Below are 18584 nucleotides of genomic sequence, written 5' to 3'. Positions count from 1 at the left end.
CTTGGTTGGAAAGGCTCCCCGGGTCGGTTTGGGGCGAGGACAGCCACGGGGATGTCTGTTTTCTGCTGCAGGCGCGCGCTGCCTCGGATGCACAGAGTGTCTCCATGCATTAAATCCTTGCTGAGGGGGGGGTAGCAGGACTCTTTCAGGTACTAGCTGGAATTCTCCCGTTAAAAATACATAGTTGTTATCCTGGATTCAGGTCACGTGAGCCGCCTGGATACGTTCTTTATTATACTTTCCCTTAATCTATTATTTTGCAAACTAACAGGTGTCCAAGAGTTTATATGTAATATATATATTATATACATATGTATAAAACGTTTATTCATTTTTGAGAGACAACGTGTGAGTGGGGGAGGGGCAGAGAGAGCAAGAGAGACGGAGACAGAATCTGAAGCAGACTGACTCCAGGCTTAGAGTCGCCAGCACAGAGCCTGACGCGGGGCTCGAACCCACGAACAGAGAGATCATGACCTGAGGTGAAGTTGGACTTAATCCACTGAACCACCCAGGCGCCCCCAAGATAATTTAAGTGGTCACTTTTGGAAGCCACTGGAGGACTGCAGACATATTGTGCATTTCAACCCAAAGCTGCCACTGTCACTGATGTTTAAATTTTTCCATTTTTTAAGACTTAGGGTAAATCTCTGCATAGAGATCTTCCTGGGAAACTACAATAACAAATTCAGGATATTCTAAAAGAACCAAAGATGAGCTTGGAACAATCACTGTCTTTATTCCTGAACCTTCAGCCGTGACCCCTCCATTTCTACAGATGGACCCAATTTCTTCTGGTCCCAAGAGAGCCATTCTCAATCCTTTCCCTGCAGCTGGGAACTCTCCCATGGGGATTCTGGCTTCTACACGGCTCCTGGGGGACCAGCGGGTGGGTGCGTTCATTTGTCCCCTCAGTGTCACCTCCAGAACATGAGCTGATAAGAGCGACGGGGTCACGGGGATGATGCTAACATGCACTATGTCTCCATTTTGGGGAAGGGAGGGCTACGATGCAGATTCTGATTCAGTAGGGCTGGGAGCTGAGAGCCGCCTCCCTGCTGAGCGTGTAGGAGGCCGGCCACATCTCCAGGCCCTGCAGGGCCCCCACCTCCCACTCCTCTGTCCTCTCCAGGGTCTGCTCGGCTACACTTTGTCAAACATAACGCTGCCGGTTATTTTACAGGCAAAAATGGGTTTGTTGGAGACAGGAGCCCTACCACCAAGCTGAAACTACAGTCAAACCATGGGGCGGTCCAGTGAAGGCTCATTTATAAAGTTGGGGCTGGGGGGGGGGGGCGTTGTAAACAGTCCATTGGAGTAAACTGGGAGTTGGAAGTGTAGTGGATTCCCATTGGCTGGGCCGTTTCCGGGGCGGGAGGAAAGTCTCTCCTGGTTGGGGTCTGCAGTGGACAGGTAGCCATGGGGCTGAGAGCCGCCGCTGCTGGCCTCCCAACTGCACTCTAAACCAGTTCCCACTATCAATGTTCGTAACTTCAACGTGCACATGTGAAACTTAGCAAGAAAGCAGAGGTGAGTTGGAAAGACTGGCTGGTTTTCCAGCCTCCGCGAGCGTGGGGAGAATTGCGGACACAGACACCCGGTGACACCTGCACATGGGCCCCCAAGGGTTACAGGGCCCCCAGGCGCTTGCCCCACCCGCACCCGACCCTGTAGGCCTCCAGGCAGCCTCAGGGAAGAGCTGCACCCAGGTCGGCCCAGTTTCCTGACCCTGGTGGCCCTCGCTACTGAGCCCCTGGGACAGGCCCCCAGCTGGGGAGAAGCTGGTTCGGTGTCCTGCTCGGTGAGGCTTTCAGGGGCCTTCCACGGAAGAGCAGCTCGTGTCACCCCCTGCACCTGCGTGAGCTCCCCAAGGGAGCTGTCCAGTCTCAGCTCTGGGGCTGCTAGCACCCCTCTAAGGTCAGAGTGCACAGACCCCCAAGGCAGGCAGCCCAGCCTGGGGGCCGCGAGGGTGACCCCGCTGCCCTGCTCCTCCACGCCCCCTGCACAAGGAGGCCAACAGACAGGGGACCCTATCCTCCTGCACGACCCAGGATATGTTACAAACATTCTCAATTCAGAGTTCAGATTTAATCCACTTTTATGTACAAAACCTCATCTTTTTTATCTCTAAATCTGTCGTCAAGAGTGTATTAAAAATATAAATAAATAGTCCTACAAAATTCGAGCCTATAAAAATGAACCCTTTCGCTTCTGTAAAAAGCGTTTTCAACAGGAGATGAGCAACGTTCGCTGTTACACCGCGGGCCCCGGGCCTGTGTGACAAGCCTGCGCTCTCGCTGCTGGCACGTCTGGTTCTCGTGGGAACAGGAGTCCCGGCGTGGGGACCTCCGCAGCCCTCAGACGGCCCTCCCACTCGCTTCCGGGCCCAGGCCGCGTGGTTCCATCTCTCCGGGAGTCTTAACCAAAACACGTGGGATGCGGGGTGGCGAACGCGGCCGGCTCTACACCAGCTGTCTGTCCCCGTCTTCCTGTCCTTCCCCGAGCGGGTGCAGAGTGTCATCGTCGTCAGACGCATCCGCTTCCTCCTCGCTTCCCAGCGGCTCTGAGGGGCGCTTTATGCCCCGCTGCTTGGAAACTGCCAGAGCGTACTGGATGTTATAGCGGTTCCAGTCACAGCTGTGGAAAGCGCACAGGAGTCACGTCAGTAAGAGCAGCAGATTTTCTCTTCTATCCAGACTCTGGCTCACCCGGCACCCGCCTTCCCTGTGACCCTGAGTAAAACCAGCCAGGGACTACGGGAGCCCCCCACCTGCCCCTCCTAACTCGGTTTCTGAGCCACCCAGCGCTGCAGGAGTGGCGGCCTTCAAGGACCCAGCCGTAAGACCCACCTCTTCTGGTCCGCCCTCACCGCCCCTGCCCCTGCCCGGACCCCATCCCGACAGCTTCCCCAGCCCCACCAGACACGGAGGAAGGGCGGGTGCAGAGCTTGAAGGCCTTTTAGAGAGCAGAGAGGGACGCTCCCAATCAGGTCAGTCCCCACGTTAACAAAGAGAAAAAAATCACAGCCTTGTCTCCATGTAGGAAGCCACCCAGTGAGAAGGAGCTAAAAGGTAAGGGACTATCGAGGTGGAGCGCCCTGGTGGCTCAGTCACGGCTCTTGATCTCAGCTCACGTCATAGGTCGTGGGATCGAGCCCTGCGTCCAGAGCCTGCTCGGGACGCTCTCTCCTCCTCCCTCTGCTTACGTGTGCATGTGCTCGCTCGCTCTCTCAAAATAAGTGAACTTTAAAAACAAACAAACTGACCCCCCCCCGCCAAATCTAGGTTTGGCAACGTAACCGAAGTGTTGCCTCCCCAATCAATACACAAAAGCCAACGGCACCCTACGCGTCAGCGGCATGGACGTCCAAGGAACGAAGCATTTTATCACGCATCTACGTGAACGTGACGGAAGAATCCGTCTAACGAGAGGCACTTGGTCTCTGGGACCGAGCTCTGTCGAGTCACGGAAGCCTCAACAGAGAGAAGGCTCTTGTGAGCATGTGGCAGAATTTAACACAGACCGCTTTCGCCCCCTGGCGTGTTCCAGCGGGCGGCCAGAACGCTAGAAGGAAGGGCTTGTTGTGGGCTGAACACTGAGGAGGCAGTCGAGGACAGACACAGGCCCTGCCTCTAGACACCGGGCGGTCACCGGCAAGGGCAGAGAACACACGCCGGAAACGGGGCTGGGACGCCTCAACACTGACCCGAAGACCGCAGGCCCCCTACGTGCCCAGTCAGCGGGCCCAGGAAAGGCCAAGCGGCGGTGATCACGGCCGCTGTGACTCTGCTGAGCCTCAGGGCAGGGGGCAGAAGGTGCACGAACCACGAACGAACCGTCCGGCGACAGGACAGAGAACTCGTTTCGTTGGGGGATCGCTCAAAACCCCCGGCCACACCCGCGGCCCGCCAGCCCCGAGTCCCGCCGCGGGTGGCCCGTGCGCTCAGTTCACCAGGGAGGGAGGGAACACCTCCCGGCGTTTTGTCCCCAAAACAGACGACTCGGGGGCAGCCGGCGACGGGCCGCCCCGCCCCACCCGCTGACCCCGCCAGCCACACGCACAGTTTGCAGACGCCGTCCAAGTGCCGCTGGATGGTCTTCTGAAGGAACCGAACGGCCGGCAGCACCTTCCCCGCTCTGGAAAGGAAAGGCTTGTCTCAGCGCACAGCACTCGCCGGGGCGCGAGCTGTGCCCTCTCGTGTGTGTGTGCGTGTGTGTGTGTGTGTGTGTGTGTGCGCGCGCGCGCGCACACAAAGCTCCCCCTTTGGCCTGCAGCAAAGCGCTGCTGAGCGACGGGAGACGGGCGTCACAGCTGACGCACCCCTCACCTAGACTTCAGCCGCTGCCCGTGCACCAGGAGCAATTTCTGGGTCCATATGAGGTAGAATTCCAGGTGGCGAGACACTTCGAAGGACGAAGCCAAGAACTCCAGCACTTTCTCCACGTACAGCTCAGGAAGCGAGGAGCTGACGACCTCGACTGCAGGGGGAGGAAACTGGACTCACTCTGCAAAGAACTGTCCCGCGGGAGAGAAGGCGAGCGCGGCCTGGACCCCACCCCGCACGCGCAGGGGCCGAGAAGCTGCCGGGCCCTTCCGGCGCTCACCCTCGTCCCAGGGCACCGACTCCAGGACCTCCTGTAGCAGCGTCCGCTCGTTGAGCCGGAAGGCCATGAGGATGGCCCCGGTCAAGTCCTGCTGGCGCACGGCCGCCCGGATGCGTGCGGGGGTGACGTCGGTGTCCAGCTCAAATGGGTCAAACAGCATCTGGGCGTCCAGGGAGTAGACGAGGAGCCCCTCGGTGGTGGTGGCCGCCCAGCAGCGCCCTGGGAGTTAGGTAGTCGGGGGGTTTCCTGAACACCCACTTTCACCTTCCCCGCTTTTACTTAAAAGGCACCGAGTAAGTCCCCGCGGTCCCGAGAGTATCAGCAAGAAAGGGGCACGGGGACGCCCGCCCCCCCGCTCCCACCCCAGCCACCAGCCGCTTCAGGGCAGAGCCCGTGTGCGTCCGCTCGCGTCCCGTGAGCACCAGGCCCGGTCAAGTCCTCCGTGAGCCCGTGGGCTTCCGGCTCTGCGGCAACGTGGCGTCCCCGCCGTGGAGCCGGCGAGACTGGGCCACGGTCTGCGCCCCGACTCGCACGGCCGTACTCGGCCACGTGCCGTTCTGTGCCCTGCTGCCTCCGCCTCCCCGTCGATGCTGGGGAGTGTCGGCCGTCACCCCCCGGACGAGCCCACGGCAACCCCCCCTCCTGTCCGCCCTGCGGGACCGCATTTACCGAACGGTCCCGGGCCCCGCGGGCACAGACCCTCCCCTGCCGCGCCGCAGACTGGCACACGTGAGGACGCTCGGCGCAGCCGCCTGCCTCCGCCTCAAAGCCCAGCGTGTCGGGAGCGAACAAAGACCACACGTCACGCGTGGAGGACAGCGAGGCCCAGAGCCAGCCAGAAGCTGTGACCAACCTCGTCACTGGAACAGAGGTGCCAGGCCCGCCACGTGCACCGTGGGCCCGGAGGCCCATCGGGACCAACCCCCACGCTTCCCGGCACCCACGACCCACTGGCCGGGGCTCACCGGTGGGAGAGAAGCGAAGCGAAGTCACCCGGATTTCAGGCTTCAAGTGCCGAGAGCTCACGTCACCTGGAACACAGGGGCCTCGCGCTTACAGGGCAGCCCCCCCCTCCGCGAAAGGAGGGCCGCCGCTCCCGCTGGCCCCGGGGCCCCGCGGGGAGTCTCGTGCCAGGGCCCCAGACGCTGTTTCACGGGCGCCGCTGGCCTCCGCGGACGAGCCCCTGGAGCACACGCTCCCGTGGGCGTTCAGCCTGGCCGACAGACACCTGCCCTATTCTGCGAAAAGGCCTTGGCACAACCCAAAGGCCGAGGGCAGGGTGGCTCCAGTCCGCACCGGCCACTCTGCCAAGCACTCGGTGCAGTGCACGAGACGCACGACCTCACAGGGCAGCTCTGTGGGGTGGGGGCTCGTCCTCCCTGGTCACCACCCCGTGCATCTGTAGGGGCCCGTCCTCACTGGTCATCGCCCCGTGCATCTCCTCTGGAAACCTGTTTTAGTTTAACTTTTTGAAGTTTATTATGACAAAGAGAAAGAGAGCAGGAGTGGGGGAGGGGCAGGGAGAGAGGGAGAGAGAGGCAGGGAGCCTCCTAGGCAGGCTCCACGCTGTCAGCACAGAGCCTGACGCAGGGCTCGAACCCATGAACCACGAGATCGTGACCGGAGCCGAATTCAAGAGTAGGAGGCTCAGCCAACTGAGCACCCCCAAGGCGCTCCTGAAATTTGCTTTCAAATCTGCGGTGTGAGGGGTGCTATGTTCCAAGCTCAACGACACGTACATCACCTGAGAAAAGGCTCCTCTCTGCCTGGCCAGCTCAGCAACACTTCGTGTGTATCTCCCCACAAATTCTCTCTGGGGGCTCTTGACCTCAGGGGGACCAACACGCGGGGCTGGGTTCTCATGGGTCCAGCGGACCCCTCAGTCCCCCACACTCACCACCAACAGTGCCTGTTCTGCTCGAGTTGTGACAATCAAAGGTCTCCAGACACGGGGCGCCTGGGTGGCTCCGTCGGTTGAGCGACCGACTTCGGCTCAGGTCGTGATCTCACGGTTTGTGAGTTTGAGCCCCGCGTCGGGCTCTGTGCTGACGGCTCGGCGCCTGGAGCCTGCTTCGGATCCCGTGTCTCCCTCTCTCTCTGCCCCTCCCCCGCTCATGCTCTGTCTGTCTCTCTCTCAGAAATAAACATTAAGAAATTTAAAAAGGAAAAAAAGGTCTCCAGACAGGCTGAGAAGCACCCTCGCCCATCACTGAGGGCTCACAGACCCGCCTCTCGTTAAGAGGTTCCTGAGAAGCACGGCGATCGTGCCGTCCTGGGTCCGTCACCCAGCCAGTCGCTGAGGAGCCCCCACTCCCCGGCGTGCAGTGTGGGCCCGCAGGCACGTGGCGGGGCATGAGCCAGGGCTGGAATGAGCCGACGCAGGCCAGCATGGGGAAGGGGGGGCGGGGGGCAGGGAGCCGCACAGCAGCTGCTTGCCCAGGGCGGGCACAGGGGCTCTCCAGCTGGCGGTGTCCCCTCCTGACGGTCTACCAGGCCCCCGGCTCTCCTGCCCCGTCCCCGTGAGGGGCACGCACCCTGTGGGCCTCCTGGACCGCCAGCTCCCTGACCCCGGAGCCCTCCCCGTGGCCCGCGTGTGGGTGAGCGCGAGGCACAGGGCCGGGTGCCAGCCGCCGAGCCAGGCTGCTGTCACGCGGGTAAAGCAGGTGGGCAGCGCAGCGTGCTGTGGCCGGGGCCTCTGGAGACACGCGGGGCCCTCCGCTCACCTTTCTTCACACCCGGCAGTGGGATCGCGACTCCGTCCTCTGCCCCGGCGTCCTGATCGATTAGCGCCAGGTTGCCAAACTCTGTCATCTTCCTCCGGTTCAGAAATTCCTAGAAGGGCAAAGCTCCAGATGTCTCACTTGTCCCTCGTCCCCTGCCTTCCTCACGTGCCACAAATACTGACGGAGACCCGGCCCCGTGTGGGATGCACGTGGGACACGCGTCCCTACCCGCTGCGCAGCAGAACCCGCCCTCAGAGCTGCTGCGGACGTGCAGGGGCCCCGCTGCCACCACCATGGCGGTCAGATTCCCTAACGCGCTGCACCGAGGGCTCCCGCCAGCCTCCACGAGGCCGGCACACGTGGGGCGTCTGCCCCCTCAGCCTGCCGTCCTCAGGGAAACGGGGACGCCCGCGCCCAGAATCCCTCGGGAGGGGGCGGGGACCCAGGCAGGCGCACACACGCCTAGAGCCTCCTCCCGGTCCCCGTGGCGCCAGGACGTGGGGAGGGCAGCCCAGGCCCGGGCACCCGCTCACCTCCATGGCGTCCAGGGAGAGGTTGCGGGAGATCTCGAACTTCTTCCTGAGGATCTGCTCCTTGACGTGATAGATGCACACGAACTTGGACATCCCTCCCGCGAGGACGCTCTGGCCGTCCGCAGAGTAGCACAGAGCAGTGAAGGCCCTGAGCAGAGGGAACACACACACGCTCACCCCCAGGGACCCCGAGCGTGTGGCGCTCCCTCAAAGCCCAGCAGGCATCGTCCACGGGGCTCTGGCCTGGGGCTCACAAGGCTCTGAGGCAGCAGGCCCCCCAAAAAGGGACCTCCCAACGGACATGGCCCTTTCACGAAAGGACCGCATGGCTCCAGTCACGATGTTTCCTTGCTGAAGTCAGAAGGAAAAGGAGGCCACCGTGCCTGTCACCCGCAAGGCAACCACGGGCAGGGGGGCCTCCTCGGCCCTGCATCCCCGGAAACCAGGTGCCTACGGGCCTGGCCACGGGAGACGACTGTCCCACACACCAAAGGGCACGACCGACAGAAGAGAAAATAAACACGTTCACGCTTGAAAACACACCAGAGAAAGCGAAGAGAACCCACAGAGCAGAAAAGAGATTTCCAAGGGACAGGTCTGTCGGGGAGCTCCTGTCTCGAATACATACACAACTCGAGAAACACACAATTAAAACAAGCAAATGCCCTGGACAGACGCTTCTCCAGACACGACGTCCAGACGGCCGCTCGACCTGCGAAAATGTGTTTGACAGCATCGGTCCTTAAAAAAAGACAAGTCAGCGCCACATCGAGACATCACCTCACGCCCCGTCCCACGCGGCTGTGATTTAGAAAAACTGGCAGTAATGGGCAGGGACGGGGACGGGGACGGGGACGGTGACGTGGGGAAACCGGGACCCTTCCCGCTGCCAGCGGGGATGTCAGATGGTGCCGTCACTTTGCAGAACGCTCCAGCAGTTCCTCGAAAAAGTGAACCTGGGTTACCTGGTGACCCCACCCCAAGAGCCACACCCAAAAGGAGAAGAGGCAGATGTGCAAACACCAGTCCCCGACGGTCCACAAGGCCAAGGAGGGGGAAAGACACGGACACCCGCCAACCGCAAACCCAACCCGGGCTCTGCGCCCGCTCACTGAGGCACTCACTTCCCCTTGGCCGAGTGCTTGGCGGTGACCTTGTCCAGCTCCTTCCTGCCCGTCTTGAGGTCGTGCCTGCCCTCGATGGAGCCCGTCTGCACGGCGTTCTCGGGGTCCCAGAAGGTGATCTGTGAGTTCAGTGTGGCGACGGCCAACTCTGCCCCGTCGGGACGGAAGGTCACAGCCAGGGCTGAAAAGAGACGCGCGATCAGGGCCAGAGAAGGAGCCCAGTGCCGGCAGGAGGCCACACCCTCCGTCCTCAGCCGGTGTCAATGCAGGAGAGCCAGGCGGGCACCAGTGGAGGCACACGAAGCTCCCCCAGACGAGCCCCACCCTGCGAGGGAGGCCCCGGGGCCGTGCTAGCGAAGGGCAGGGCTCCAACTGCCTCAGGGGGCGAGAGGGTCCGGGTGGGGTCACGAGACAGGCAGGAGGCCAGCCTGCTGGGAGGGGCCGGGGTGGGGGGGGGGTGAGGGACCAGGCCCGGCGGGGGTGCGGCACACGGAGAGCAGGACACAGATGATTGACAGAACCGCGGGACGGACTGGACACAGACGACCTGGAGGCCCTGCAGACACAGGCCACCGGCCGGCCGCGAAGAGCACGAACCAGAGCCGGGCGGGGTGGCGGGAAGCCGAGACACCGCACAGGCCGCGAGTCCCAGGGGCCCACGACGCAGACGTCACGTGTGCGGGGCAGGACAGCTTCGCCCGCACGCGCAGACGGCCGGAGCCCGGTGGCGGGGCCTCCCAGCCTACCGTCGCCCCGGAGTCGTCCGTGAGGCTCCGCCCGACAGCGCTGGCTGCTTCTTGGGGCCGGCAGCTGAGCAAGCGAGCGCGCGAGGCCCCCGACCGTCCTACAGAGGAGCCCGACACCGAGGGACACCACGCCCGATGTCCCTCAACCCACAACCAAGATGGACGGGCAGCGCCCCGTCTAACGCAGCCTTCCTCCCTGTGTCAGAACCCCCGCCCGCCAGCCCCCCTCCCCTGGCCCGCGCACCCACCATCCGAGGTCAGGCCCAGCGTCTCCGTGGTCCTCCAGCTGTCTGCCATGTCCCACAGGCGCACCGTCCTGTCCCAGGAGGCGCTGGCCAGGACGGACTTCACGGGGCTAAAGCACAGACTGCTGATGGGGCCCTCGTGGCCGGACAGAACCTGTGGCGGCCGAAGAGGAGGTATGAAGAGGCCACCCGCCCCGAGGGCGCGGCGCACGAGGTCCCGCTGCCCCAAGGACGCAGGACGGGCTGGCTGTATCCCCGCGGGACGGGAGGAGCCCCGGCCGGAAGCCGGAGCTGCTTGCTCCCCGCGGGTCTGCAGAGGCGCCCCTCCTGCATGTGGCTGCGCCCCCGACCCCGGCCCCCAGCCGTGCGGCTCTTACGTCCAGGAGCCTGCCCGTCTGCATGGACCAGATGAAGACCTCGAAGGAGTCCTGTGCCCCGGCCGAAACGACCTCCCCGCTGCAGTCCACGGCCACGCAGGAGAACTGGGTGGGCCGTGGAGACGTGAAGGTGCGGAAGTTCCGGTACCTGCCCCGAGACACGAGTCCAGATGGCAACGCTCAGAGTCCCGGACACCCCCGCTCAGGTTCCTGGGCCCTCCCCGAACCCTCGTCTGTACGCCCGCGACCCTTGCCTGGCGATCACGGCCCGCCCCAGAGAAAGACTGTTAGAAAGGTCACCTGTGGAGGTCAAAGGCACGCACGGTCCCATCCATGGAAGAGGTCACGATGACATAGCCCGTGGCAGTGAAGGTCACGCCGGTGACCCCACTCGAGTGCTCCGTAAAAGTGACGAAGCAGAAGCCACTGAGGGTGTTCCACACCTTGACCTGCAGCGCGGAGAAGGAGGCCGGCACCAGCTCAGGACCACGCACACGCACACACGTGCACACTCCACCGTGTGCCCACCGAGCCTAGAGACGCCGTCTGCCCCTTGCCTCTCTGCCGCCTCCACGTGAGGGGGGGTAGAGGTCTGTGGGGCCTGTGTCACCCTCGGGCGTACACGCACCCACATGCCACGGCTGCCACCACGGACAAGAGGGCGCACGTGGGCGGGAATCCAAGCCAGAGCCAGAGAAACAGCCAGCCGGCCCCAGGTCATTCGGGAACCCCTCCCCGCGAGCCCAGATGGAGCGGGGCGAGCCCGTGAGTTCCGGGCTGAACCCCGGAGCTGGAGCCTGGGTCTCCCCGGCTGGGCCAGCCCCCGGTGCCCCAGCCGGCAGACAAGGCCCCACGTCCTCCCCACCCCAGGCCACGGCCCTGGCCACCTGACCAGCCTCACCTTGCCGTCATCCCCACCGGTGACGATGTACTGCCCGTCGGGGGAGTAGGCCAGAGACACCATGCTGTTGAAATGGCCCTGCTGCTTGAGCACGTAGGACTCACTCTGCCACTCCCACACCAGCAGCTGGCCCAGGCCTGCGGAGCACACGTGGGGAGGGGCTGGGGACCTGCCCACCACACTGTGCCCCGCGCCCCATCGGGTCCTGCCTTGTGCCGGCACCGGACCGCCCGACCCACCGAGGCCAGTGCCTCTGTCACCCTCCACCTGAGTGAGGGAACCCGGCAGGGACGCTGCCACCCCGTGTCACTGCCTCGCGGCGGCCCCGTCACCTAACGCAGCCCACCCGAGGCCCACGGCCATGGGCCCGGCTGACGGAGACAGGGGCTCAGCTCAGCAAGCGAGGCGTCGCTCGTGGACTTGCACCGCTGCTCCTGACGAGGGCCGCTGGCCGACCAGCCGTGCTCGCTGGCACCGGGTCCCGGAGGCGAGGGGGCCGCAGGCGGTCGTCCTGGGACAGGAGCTCCGTTCTTGTTCTGGCCGGACCCCACACAAAGACGAACCTGCACAGCCAAAGGCGATCCAGTCTCCGGAGCCGTTGACAGCGATGGAAGCGACCCTCTGATCGGAGACGCTGGGCAGGAAGGCGGGGCATCTGAAAAGGGCGGGCAGGCGGCACCACGAGCCCACTCTGCCCATCGCCCGCCTGGCCGTCCCACAGCCTCACCTCGCACGGCCCCGCACTCACTCCCCGCCGTCGTCCGGTGGGGCCGGCGAGCACGCGTGCAACCTGCCATTCCCCCCCGGCCCTCACCTCAGGGAGTGGATGAGATTGAACTCGGGGAGCTCGTGAAGGTGGAAGATTCCAGAAGCAAAGCCAGTGACCAAGAGGTGGGTCTTTTTGTGAAAGGCCGCAGCAGTCAGGTTGTTGAAATCTCCCTCCTTATTGAAAAAGTACCTAAATGGACGGGGGGTCAGAAGAGCCGTGGATGGAGAGCCGGGGCGCCAGGCCCATCTCATGCCTGTGCCCCAGGCCAGGCGCCCCGGCTCCATGCAGGACACGGGCCCTGCTGTAGCGGCCTCTCCTTCCCTCTGCCCGAGGCTCTCCCCTCCCTGACCCTGCACCTGGGACACCAGGCGGCCTCCCGGCTGGTTCCCAGGCCCTCTGTGCCTCCTTGTCACATCTCAGCCTTGGAGGGCGCGAGGCCCCCGCCAGCCTCTGTGAGGACACCTACTTGGCCAGCCGAGAGTATTTCACTTTTCCCTGCCGCTCCTCCGGGGCCGGTGCGGTTTTCCCCCGGACTGTGGTCTCCTCCTCCCGCTCCTCCTCCTCCTCCTCTTCCCCCTGCAGCAGATCTGCCTTCCAGCCCGTGGGGGCTTTCGGCCTCAGGCCTTCGGGGGAGGTGTCACACTGCCACACACACAGGGCCCCGTCCTGGCTGATCGTGTACAGCTGGAAAAGGAAGCGTGTGGGAGTGGGCACGGGTCAGCCCGCGCCGGCCACGTGGTGGACAAAATCCCACGTAGCTGCATCCGTCTGCAGCCTGCCCCCGAGCACTGGCAGAGACGATGGCCAACGGGCAGCCAACAGGTGCCGCTGGCTCCTGAACACCCCCAGGTAACCCGGGGGGCACCTGTGTCTACGGGGGTGGGGGGGGGGTGCAGCTGGCGCGTAGCTGAGATCTGGGACGCCGTCGGGCGAGTGAAACGTACATCTAGGCTGCCGGATTCAAAGAAGCAAGCCACGATCGCGTCCTTGTGTCCTCCCAGCGCATAGTAGATGAGGTTGTCCCAGCGCTCAGCTCCGAAAACCCACGTGGACATGTCTTTGCTCCCGACCGCAAAGCACCTGGACAAAAGAGACTCAGCTCGTCCTCAGGGTTTGTGGTGGAGCTCCACACAAGCGCGGGGGAGAGACCCAGGGAGACCAGCCGGGCCTGCACTGCACCGATCTGCGTGTCTTGGTGGACGGGTCACTGCCCTCCCCACAGGGCAGCCCAAGGGAGCTCTGAGAATGGACCACCATGCCCACGGGGTGCCGCGTGGGGGGCCCTGCTTAGGGCATGAACACAGACAGACGCGGGAATAGGCATCGCCTCGCGGAAGAGGCGGGAAGGCATGGCTACAGGGCGCCGCCCCTGCCCGTCCACAGAGGAGCCACGCACTAGGAGCACGAGGCCATCTCCCGCAGACGCACTGGGAACCGCCCGCGACTGTGCCCCACTCTCACCCGGCGGTGGCCGGTGTGCAAAGCGGCACTGACCCCCAGCCTCCACTGTCCCCGTGCACAGAGTACAGGGCAGCTGGGAGCGAGCAAGTGGCTGAGGTGCCTTTCAGGGCGGTTAGGGGTGCGGCCGTGAGGGGACGGGGCCGGCCCCCATGTTGGGAGCAGCTCCCGACTCTGCCGTGGACACAGCTGCTCCGCCCATCTGGTGGCACCGACTGAGCCGTGTCACACCGGATACAGCATCCCCAGCAAGGCTGCCATCCCGCGCTCCGGTGTCCAGGGGCGGATGCCCCAGGCAGCGCAGGCCCCACTCAGAACCAGGAGCCCATCCTGCCTCCAGCACCTCGTGAGGCTGGACGGAGGCCACTCCAGACCGAAACTCTGGTCTTCGACAAGAGTCACCAGGCTCCCTCCCGCCCCCCCCAACAAGAGGCCAGCTACTAGGTGTCCCCCTCAGGCCCCGCCCGCAGGCCTCACCGGGAGTCGTCCGTCCAGTCGATGCACGTGGTCTCATCGTACGGCCCAAAGTAGGTTTTGTCCAGGACGAACGCGTTGAATTCCCGCTTCCTCCCAGGGGCGTGGTACATCTGAGCGATGTTGCCTTTTGTGACAACGAACTTCCTGCCACAGAAAAGGGGCCATTGATCCATAAGACCTATGGAGTCCCGAGACCAGCTCAGCCTCTGAGGACAGTGCACGTGCTACGAGGCGATTTTCTACGAGAGGCAAAACATAGGGGCCTGCCTCTCCGTGGCCCCCAGGTCCCCTCTCCTCCTACAGGGACTGAGGCCAAAGAAGGACAGGTGGACAGTCAGAGAGACAGACCGACCCTGCAGGCACCCTGAATGCTGCCACACCTCTGGCCGCCCGCCAGCCTGGGACAGACGCCCCGGGAGCCGGAAGGACAACAGGGCTCTGCACGACGGGCGCTGGGGAGTGGCAACTGCCTTGGAGGCCGTTCTAAGCAGTTTCCGAGTGTGGACGTGGAACGGGGGCTCACAGCCGAAATCCAAGGCTGCCCCCTCCAGGGCACATCCGGGTCAGCCTGGGTGTGAGCATGCTGGGAACCGGCCCTCTCTCCTGTGGCCCAGAGCAAGGCTGGGTCCAGCAAGGGCCCTGTCTGCACACAACATTCTCACTGTGCACGTCGAGGCTGGGGGTCAGTGCCACTCAGAGACAGGGCCTCTCTGTGGCTCTGCTGTCTGGAGGCGGTCCTGGACAAGGACCTTCGGAATCTCCCGCTCAGGGTGGGAGCCCCAGCCCTCAAGTAGGGGGAGCGGGGCCTGTGGCCGTGCAGCCCTGCGGGAGCCCAGACGCGCATCAAGATGAGGCCTGAGCACAGGCTCCCGCGCTGCCACCTCCCGTCGAGAGAGCCCCCCCGAGCCCCGCCGCGCGGGTCACGGAGGCCGCGCCAAGCCCTCACCTGCCGTCAGGGGAGAAGGACACGCTGTGCACGGAGCCCTTAAAGTGGAAGTGATGGAGCACGGACCTGCAGACCAGGCTGACCAGCAGCGCGTCCCCCCCTGCAGGAAGGGAAAGTGGTGGATGTGCGGTCGCCCCAGATGGGACACCCAGGCGCATCTGCGTCCCCCCCCCCCCCCCCCCCCCCCAAACCCTCATCCCAAAGCCCGCCCGGGCCGCAGGCAGGACCGCGGAGGCCTACACCGCCAGCGGGACAGGGTGACGGCCTCGTGTGCCCCAACCACCTGAGCCGCTGTTTCCCGGCCAAGGGCACTTACCTTCATCGACGATGATGGCCAGGCGGCCGTCTGGGGACAGCCCGACACACTTAACGTTGTACCGAGTGGCCAAGGGCAAAGTGCTGGATTTGTTGCTAGGAGACAAAACCAGAGCCGTGTCCTTGGTCTCAGTTGTCAGACGAGGGGGGCAGGGGTGGCCTGAGACCCTTCCCCTCCCCACCCTTCCTGTCCCTTCCTGGCTCTGGGGCCAGAGCTCCTGGTTGGGAAAGCAGAAAGAAAAACAGGTCCTCGGAGAGTATCTGGTAAAGCAGATTAAAAACCTTAAAACTGGGCTTCGGTTTGCCAATTTTGTTTGTAGAACCACATCTGGGGAGAATTTTACAGACGTTACAAAGTCGGAAAACTGGAAACAAGCTACACGTTAACAGAAAGGATTAACCACAAGGTCGGCACACGTAGGCAGAACTGTTCTCACAGAGCTGGGAGAATGTGCAAAAACGCAAAAATAACGTTAAAGACGGGTAACCGCTGCTTAGAGTCTAACTTGGTTCCCTACTGTCCTACTTTCTAGTTTTCCTCCAACGAGCGCATGCTCCTTGCTCCAGCAAGCCCCAGCAGATGTCATTTAAATTTTTTTTTTTTTTTTCAACGTTTTATTTATTTTTGGGACAGAGAGAGACAGAGCATGAACGGGGGAGGGGCAGAGAGAGAGGGAGACACAGAATCGGAAACAGGCTCCAGGCTCCGAGCCATCAGCCCAGAGCCTGACGCGGGGCTCGAACTCCCGGACCGCGAGATCGTGACCTGGCTGAAGTCGGACGCTTAACCGACTGCGCCACCCAGGCGCCCCCCAGCAGATGTCATTTAAACGCCACGGCAGCCGTGACGGTCAGGCCCGCACTTGGCCCTGAGTTCCCCCCACAAGCACTGCTCTCAGGAGCTTCAGAAGTCCCCCTCGGCAAAGACGTGGACCATCGTCCCACCGTACAGACAGGCTGAGGCCTGCAGAGCAGGACAGAAACCCGGGCGACAGGAGGGTCTCACCCCAGCCACACGACTGTGGGAAGCAATGACAACCACTCAGGAGTCCTTCCCCTTGAGAAGGAAGGACCGAGCCACACGCTCGTCCGGGAGGACAGCACACCCAGCAGGCAGAACTGAGCCGCAGTGAGCCGGCGACAAGGCAGCCCAGCAGCGGGAGCTCTGCCCTGGAGGTGAGGTCAACAACCTAGATACTGAGCTTCAGCTGAGGGACCAGGCGCACTCCTGACCCGCTGACACTCCGTACACCCTGGAACAGGCTTTCGGGCTGCGGCACTTAACGGGGGCACTAGTGAGAGGAAGGCGCGGTCAGCTTTTGCCCACACGCCATAGCGGTCACTGTCATTAACATCCTGGTAACGCACTTACTTTTTAAGGTCAAACACCGTCACTCTGTTTCCCACAGGACTAATAACTGAATTTCCATCGCATGTAAAATTTAAGTTTCCACACCGATAGACTGTCCCCAGCAAATTCGAAAACTGGAAAGAAAATAAAGCCATCTTAACACAACAAAAGTACAAAAGTCTCAATTTCGGGAAAGGGCTAAACGAGGCCTCTCTCTGGTCAAGGAGACAGCACAGACTCCCTGCTCCCCCCAGGTCCCTGGTGATTCCTGGGGTCCCTCCACGCATCCCCTGGGACACTTGCTGGCCACCTGTGCAGCCCAGCCTTGAGCGAGAGGGAGGAAAGCAAAGTGAGCCCAACCTCCAGGGGCCCCAAGCTCCTGCTGAGGTGGGAGAGGGGCACTGGGAGTATGTGGGACGCGTACAAGGACAGAGGCGTTTGCCAAGTGCAGAAGAGAACAGGACCCACGTTTCAGGAGGAGAAAAGGGCACTCCAAGGGCATCTGGGGCTCAAGGCTTCTTGAACAAAGTAACCTGCTGGGCTCCAGTTTATTAGCTGATTCATTCATTCGTCCCCAAACTCATGTGTTCCCTGGACATGCGGCTGGATGCTGGGGTCTGTGCCCTGATGCCCTCATAGTCTATGTCCAGGGGACGGGGCACTGAAGAAGGAACTACAGAGCGTGTGTAGCGATTGGGAGAGAGAGGTAGTTCCGAGACTGGTCAGGGAAGGACCCCTGGAGGGTCCGCCAGAACCAGAACCTAGAGAGAAGGAGCCAGCAGGGCCAGCGTCTGGAAGTGATGGCCCTCATAACCTCGGGGAGCTCAGAGGGAGAAACCTGGCCAGCCGAGAACATTTTAAGCAGAGGCCGGCTGGGATTCAAATCCCCCCCCCCTTTTTTTTTTTAAGACCATGATCACCACAGCGGGAACAACAGGGAGAGCAGGGAGGCGGTTCGGTGATGCTGTCCCGACCAGGAAGGTGGCCCCAAGGAATGGAGACAGCGGGTGAAGTGCAGCCGCCAGAGAGGAGCTGGCTATGGGCGGGAGGAGAGCCGCCACCCGGCCCCTCCTGGTTTGGGTGGCAGGGGAAGAGAGCACTGAGGGGCAAGCGCCAGCAAGTGCGGGGTGGCGCTGAAGAAGGCCTGCGCTGTGGCCAGAGCCAGGCCAAGGCGCTAAGGACCTGGCACGAACCAGGGAGAGAGGCACGCGACCAGGCGGGAGGCCGGGGGCAGAACTACCCTCAAGAATTGGGACCCACAAGGTGTGGACGGGGTGGTAAACCTCCAGTGTCCCCACCATCGGGCAGCCACGTGACCCTGACAGCGAAGGAAGATGAAGGCGACGTTCCGGGGCTCGGCTCCGCGGCTCCTCTGCCCGCGTGCAGCCGCGAATCAGGCCTTCGGTCCAGGGCTGGCCTGTCAATGCTCATCCCGCTAGGGCTCCGTTCTCTCCCGCCCACACCTGCCGCTTGGGGGCCGGGGCCCGCCTCTCCGTCCCGGTCCGGGATGTCCGCCCACGGCCCTGGGGCCGGCCGCGCAGGTTACAGGCTGAGAGACAGTGCGGCCCCACCGCCCCCCACCCCGGACCCAGCGCCGCGGCCCCGGTCCCGCGCCCTCGCTCACCCGGTAAGCGAACTTCATCGCGGCAGCCGCACGTGTGCTGTCTAGCAGCCTCTGCCTCCAGGACTGCCAACCCCAAGAGAGCGCTTCCGGGAGTGGCCGCGGCGCCGCACCACGGCGCCCCCAAGCGACCCGGAGGGACGGTGCAGCCCGAGACTTAGCCCTGCCCACAGGCCACGCCCCCTTCTCCCTGAGGCGGTGTCCCGGCCCGCGGGTCCCGCCCCCCACTCCTCCCCGAGGCGGAGTTTCAGCCTCCGACTCCTCCCCGAGGCGGAGACCTAGCTCTCAGGCCCGCCCCCGCTCCTCCCCGAGGCGGAGCCCGCGAGCCACGTCCCCACCCCGGGCGGAGTCCTATCCCGCAGGCCCCGCCTCCGCTCCTTCCAGAGGCTGAGC

The 18584-nt window shown here is 63.3% G+C and overlaps 1 protein-coding gene across 1 annotated transcript; it reads right to left on the bottom strand.

Annotated features, from left to right (window-relative positions):
* Positions 1 to 2080: 2080 nt before the first annotated feature.
* Positions 2081 to 18297, bottom strand: PWP2 (PWP2 small subunit processome component). The gene is made up of 21 exons (XM_030328779.2): positions 18195 to 18297; positions 16592 to 16704; positions 15221 to 15315; positions 14905 to 15004; positions 13959 to 14102; positions 12968 to 13103; positions 12490 to 12707; positions 12069 to 12212; positions 11818 to 11888; positions 11255 to 11391; positions 10654 to 10802; positions 10354 to 10501; positions 9980 to 10130; positions 8986 to 9166; positions 7862 to 8009; positions 7329 to 7437; positions 5571 to 5636; positions 4606 to 4824; positions 4329 to 4479; positions 4063 to 4137; positions 2081 to 2637 (listed from the first exon to the last, which is right to left on the bottom strand). The coding sequence occupies exons 1-21, from the start codon at positions 18210 to 18212 to the stop codon at positions 2463 to 2465; spliced, it is 2748 nt and encodes a 915-aa protein (XP_030184639.1). The 5' UTR covers positions 18213 to 18297; the 3' UTR covers positions 2081 to 2462.
* Positions 18298 to 18584: the final 287 nt, after the last annotated feature.

The sequence above is a fragment of the Lynx canadensis genome, chromosome C2 (assembly GCF_007474595.2).
Source record: "Lynx canadensis isolate LIC74 chromosome C2, mLynCan4.pri.v2, whole genome shotgun sequence".
Classification (NCBI taxonomy): Eukaryota; Metazoa; Chordata; class Mammalia; order Carnivora; family Felidae; genus Lynx; species Lynx canadensis.
The sequence above is the reverse complement of the archived record's forward strand: the minus strand, read 5'-3'. Positions and strand labels throughout refer to the sequence as shown.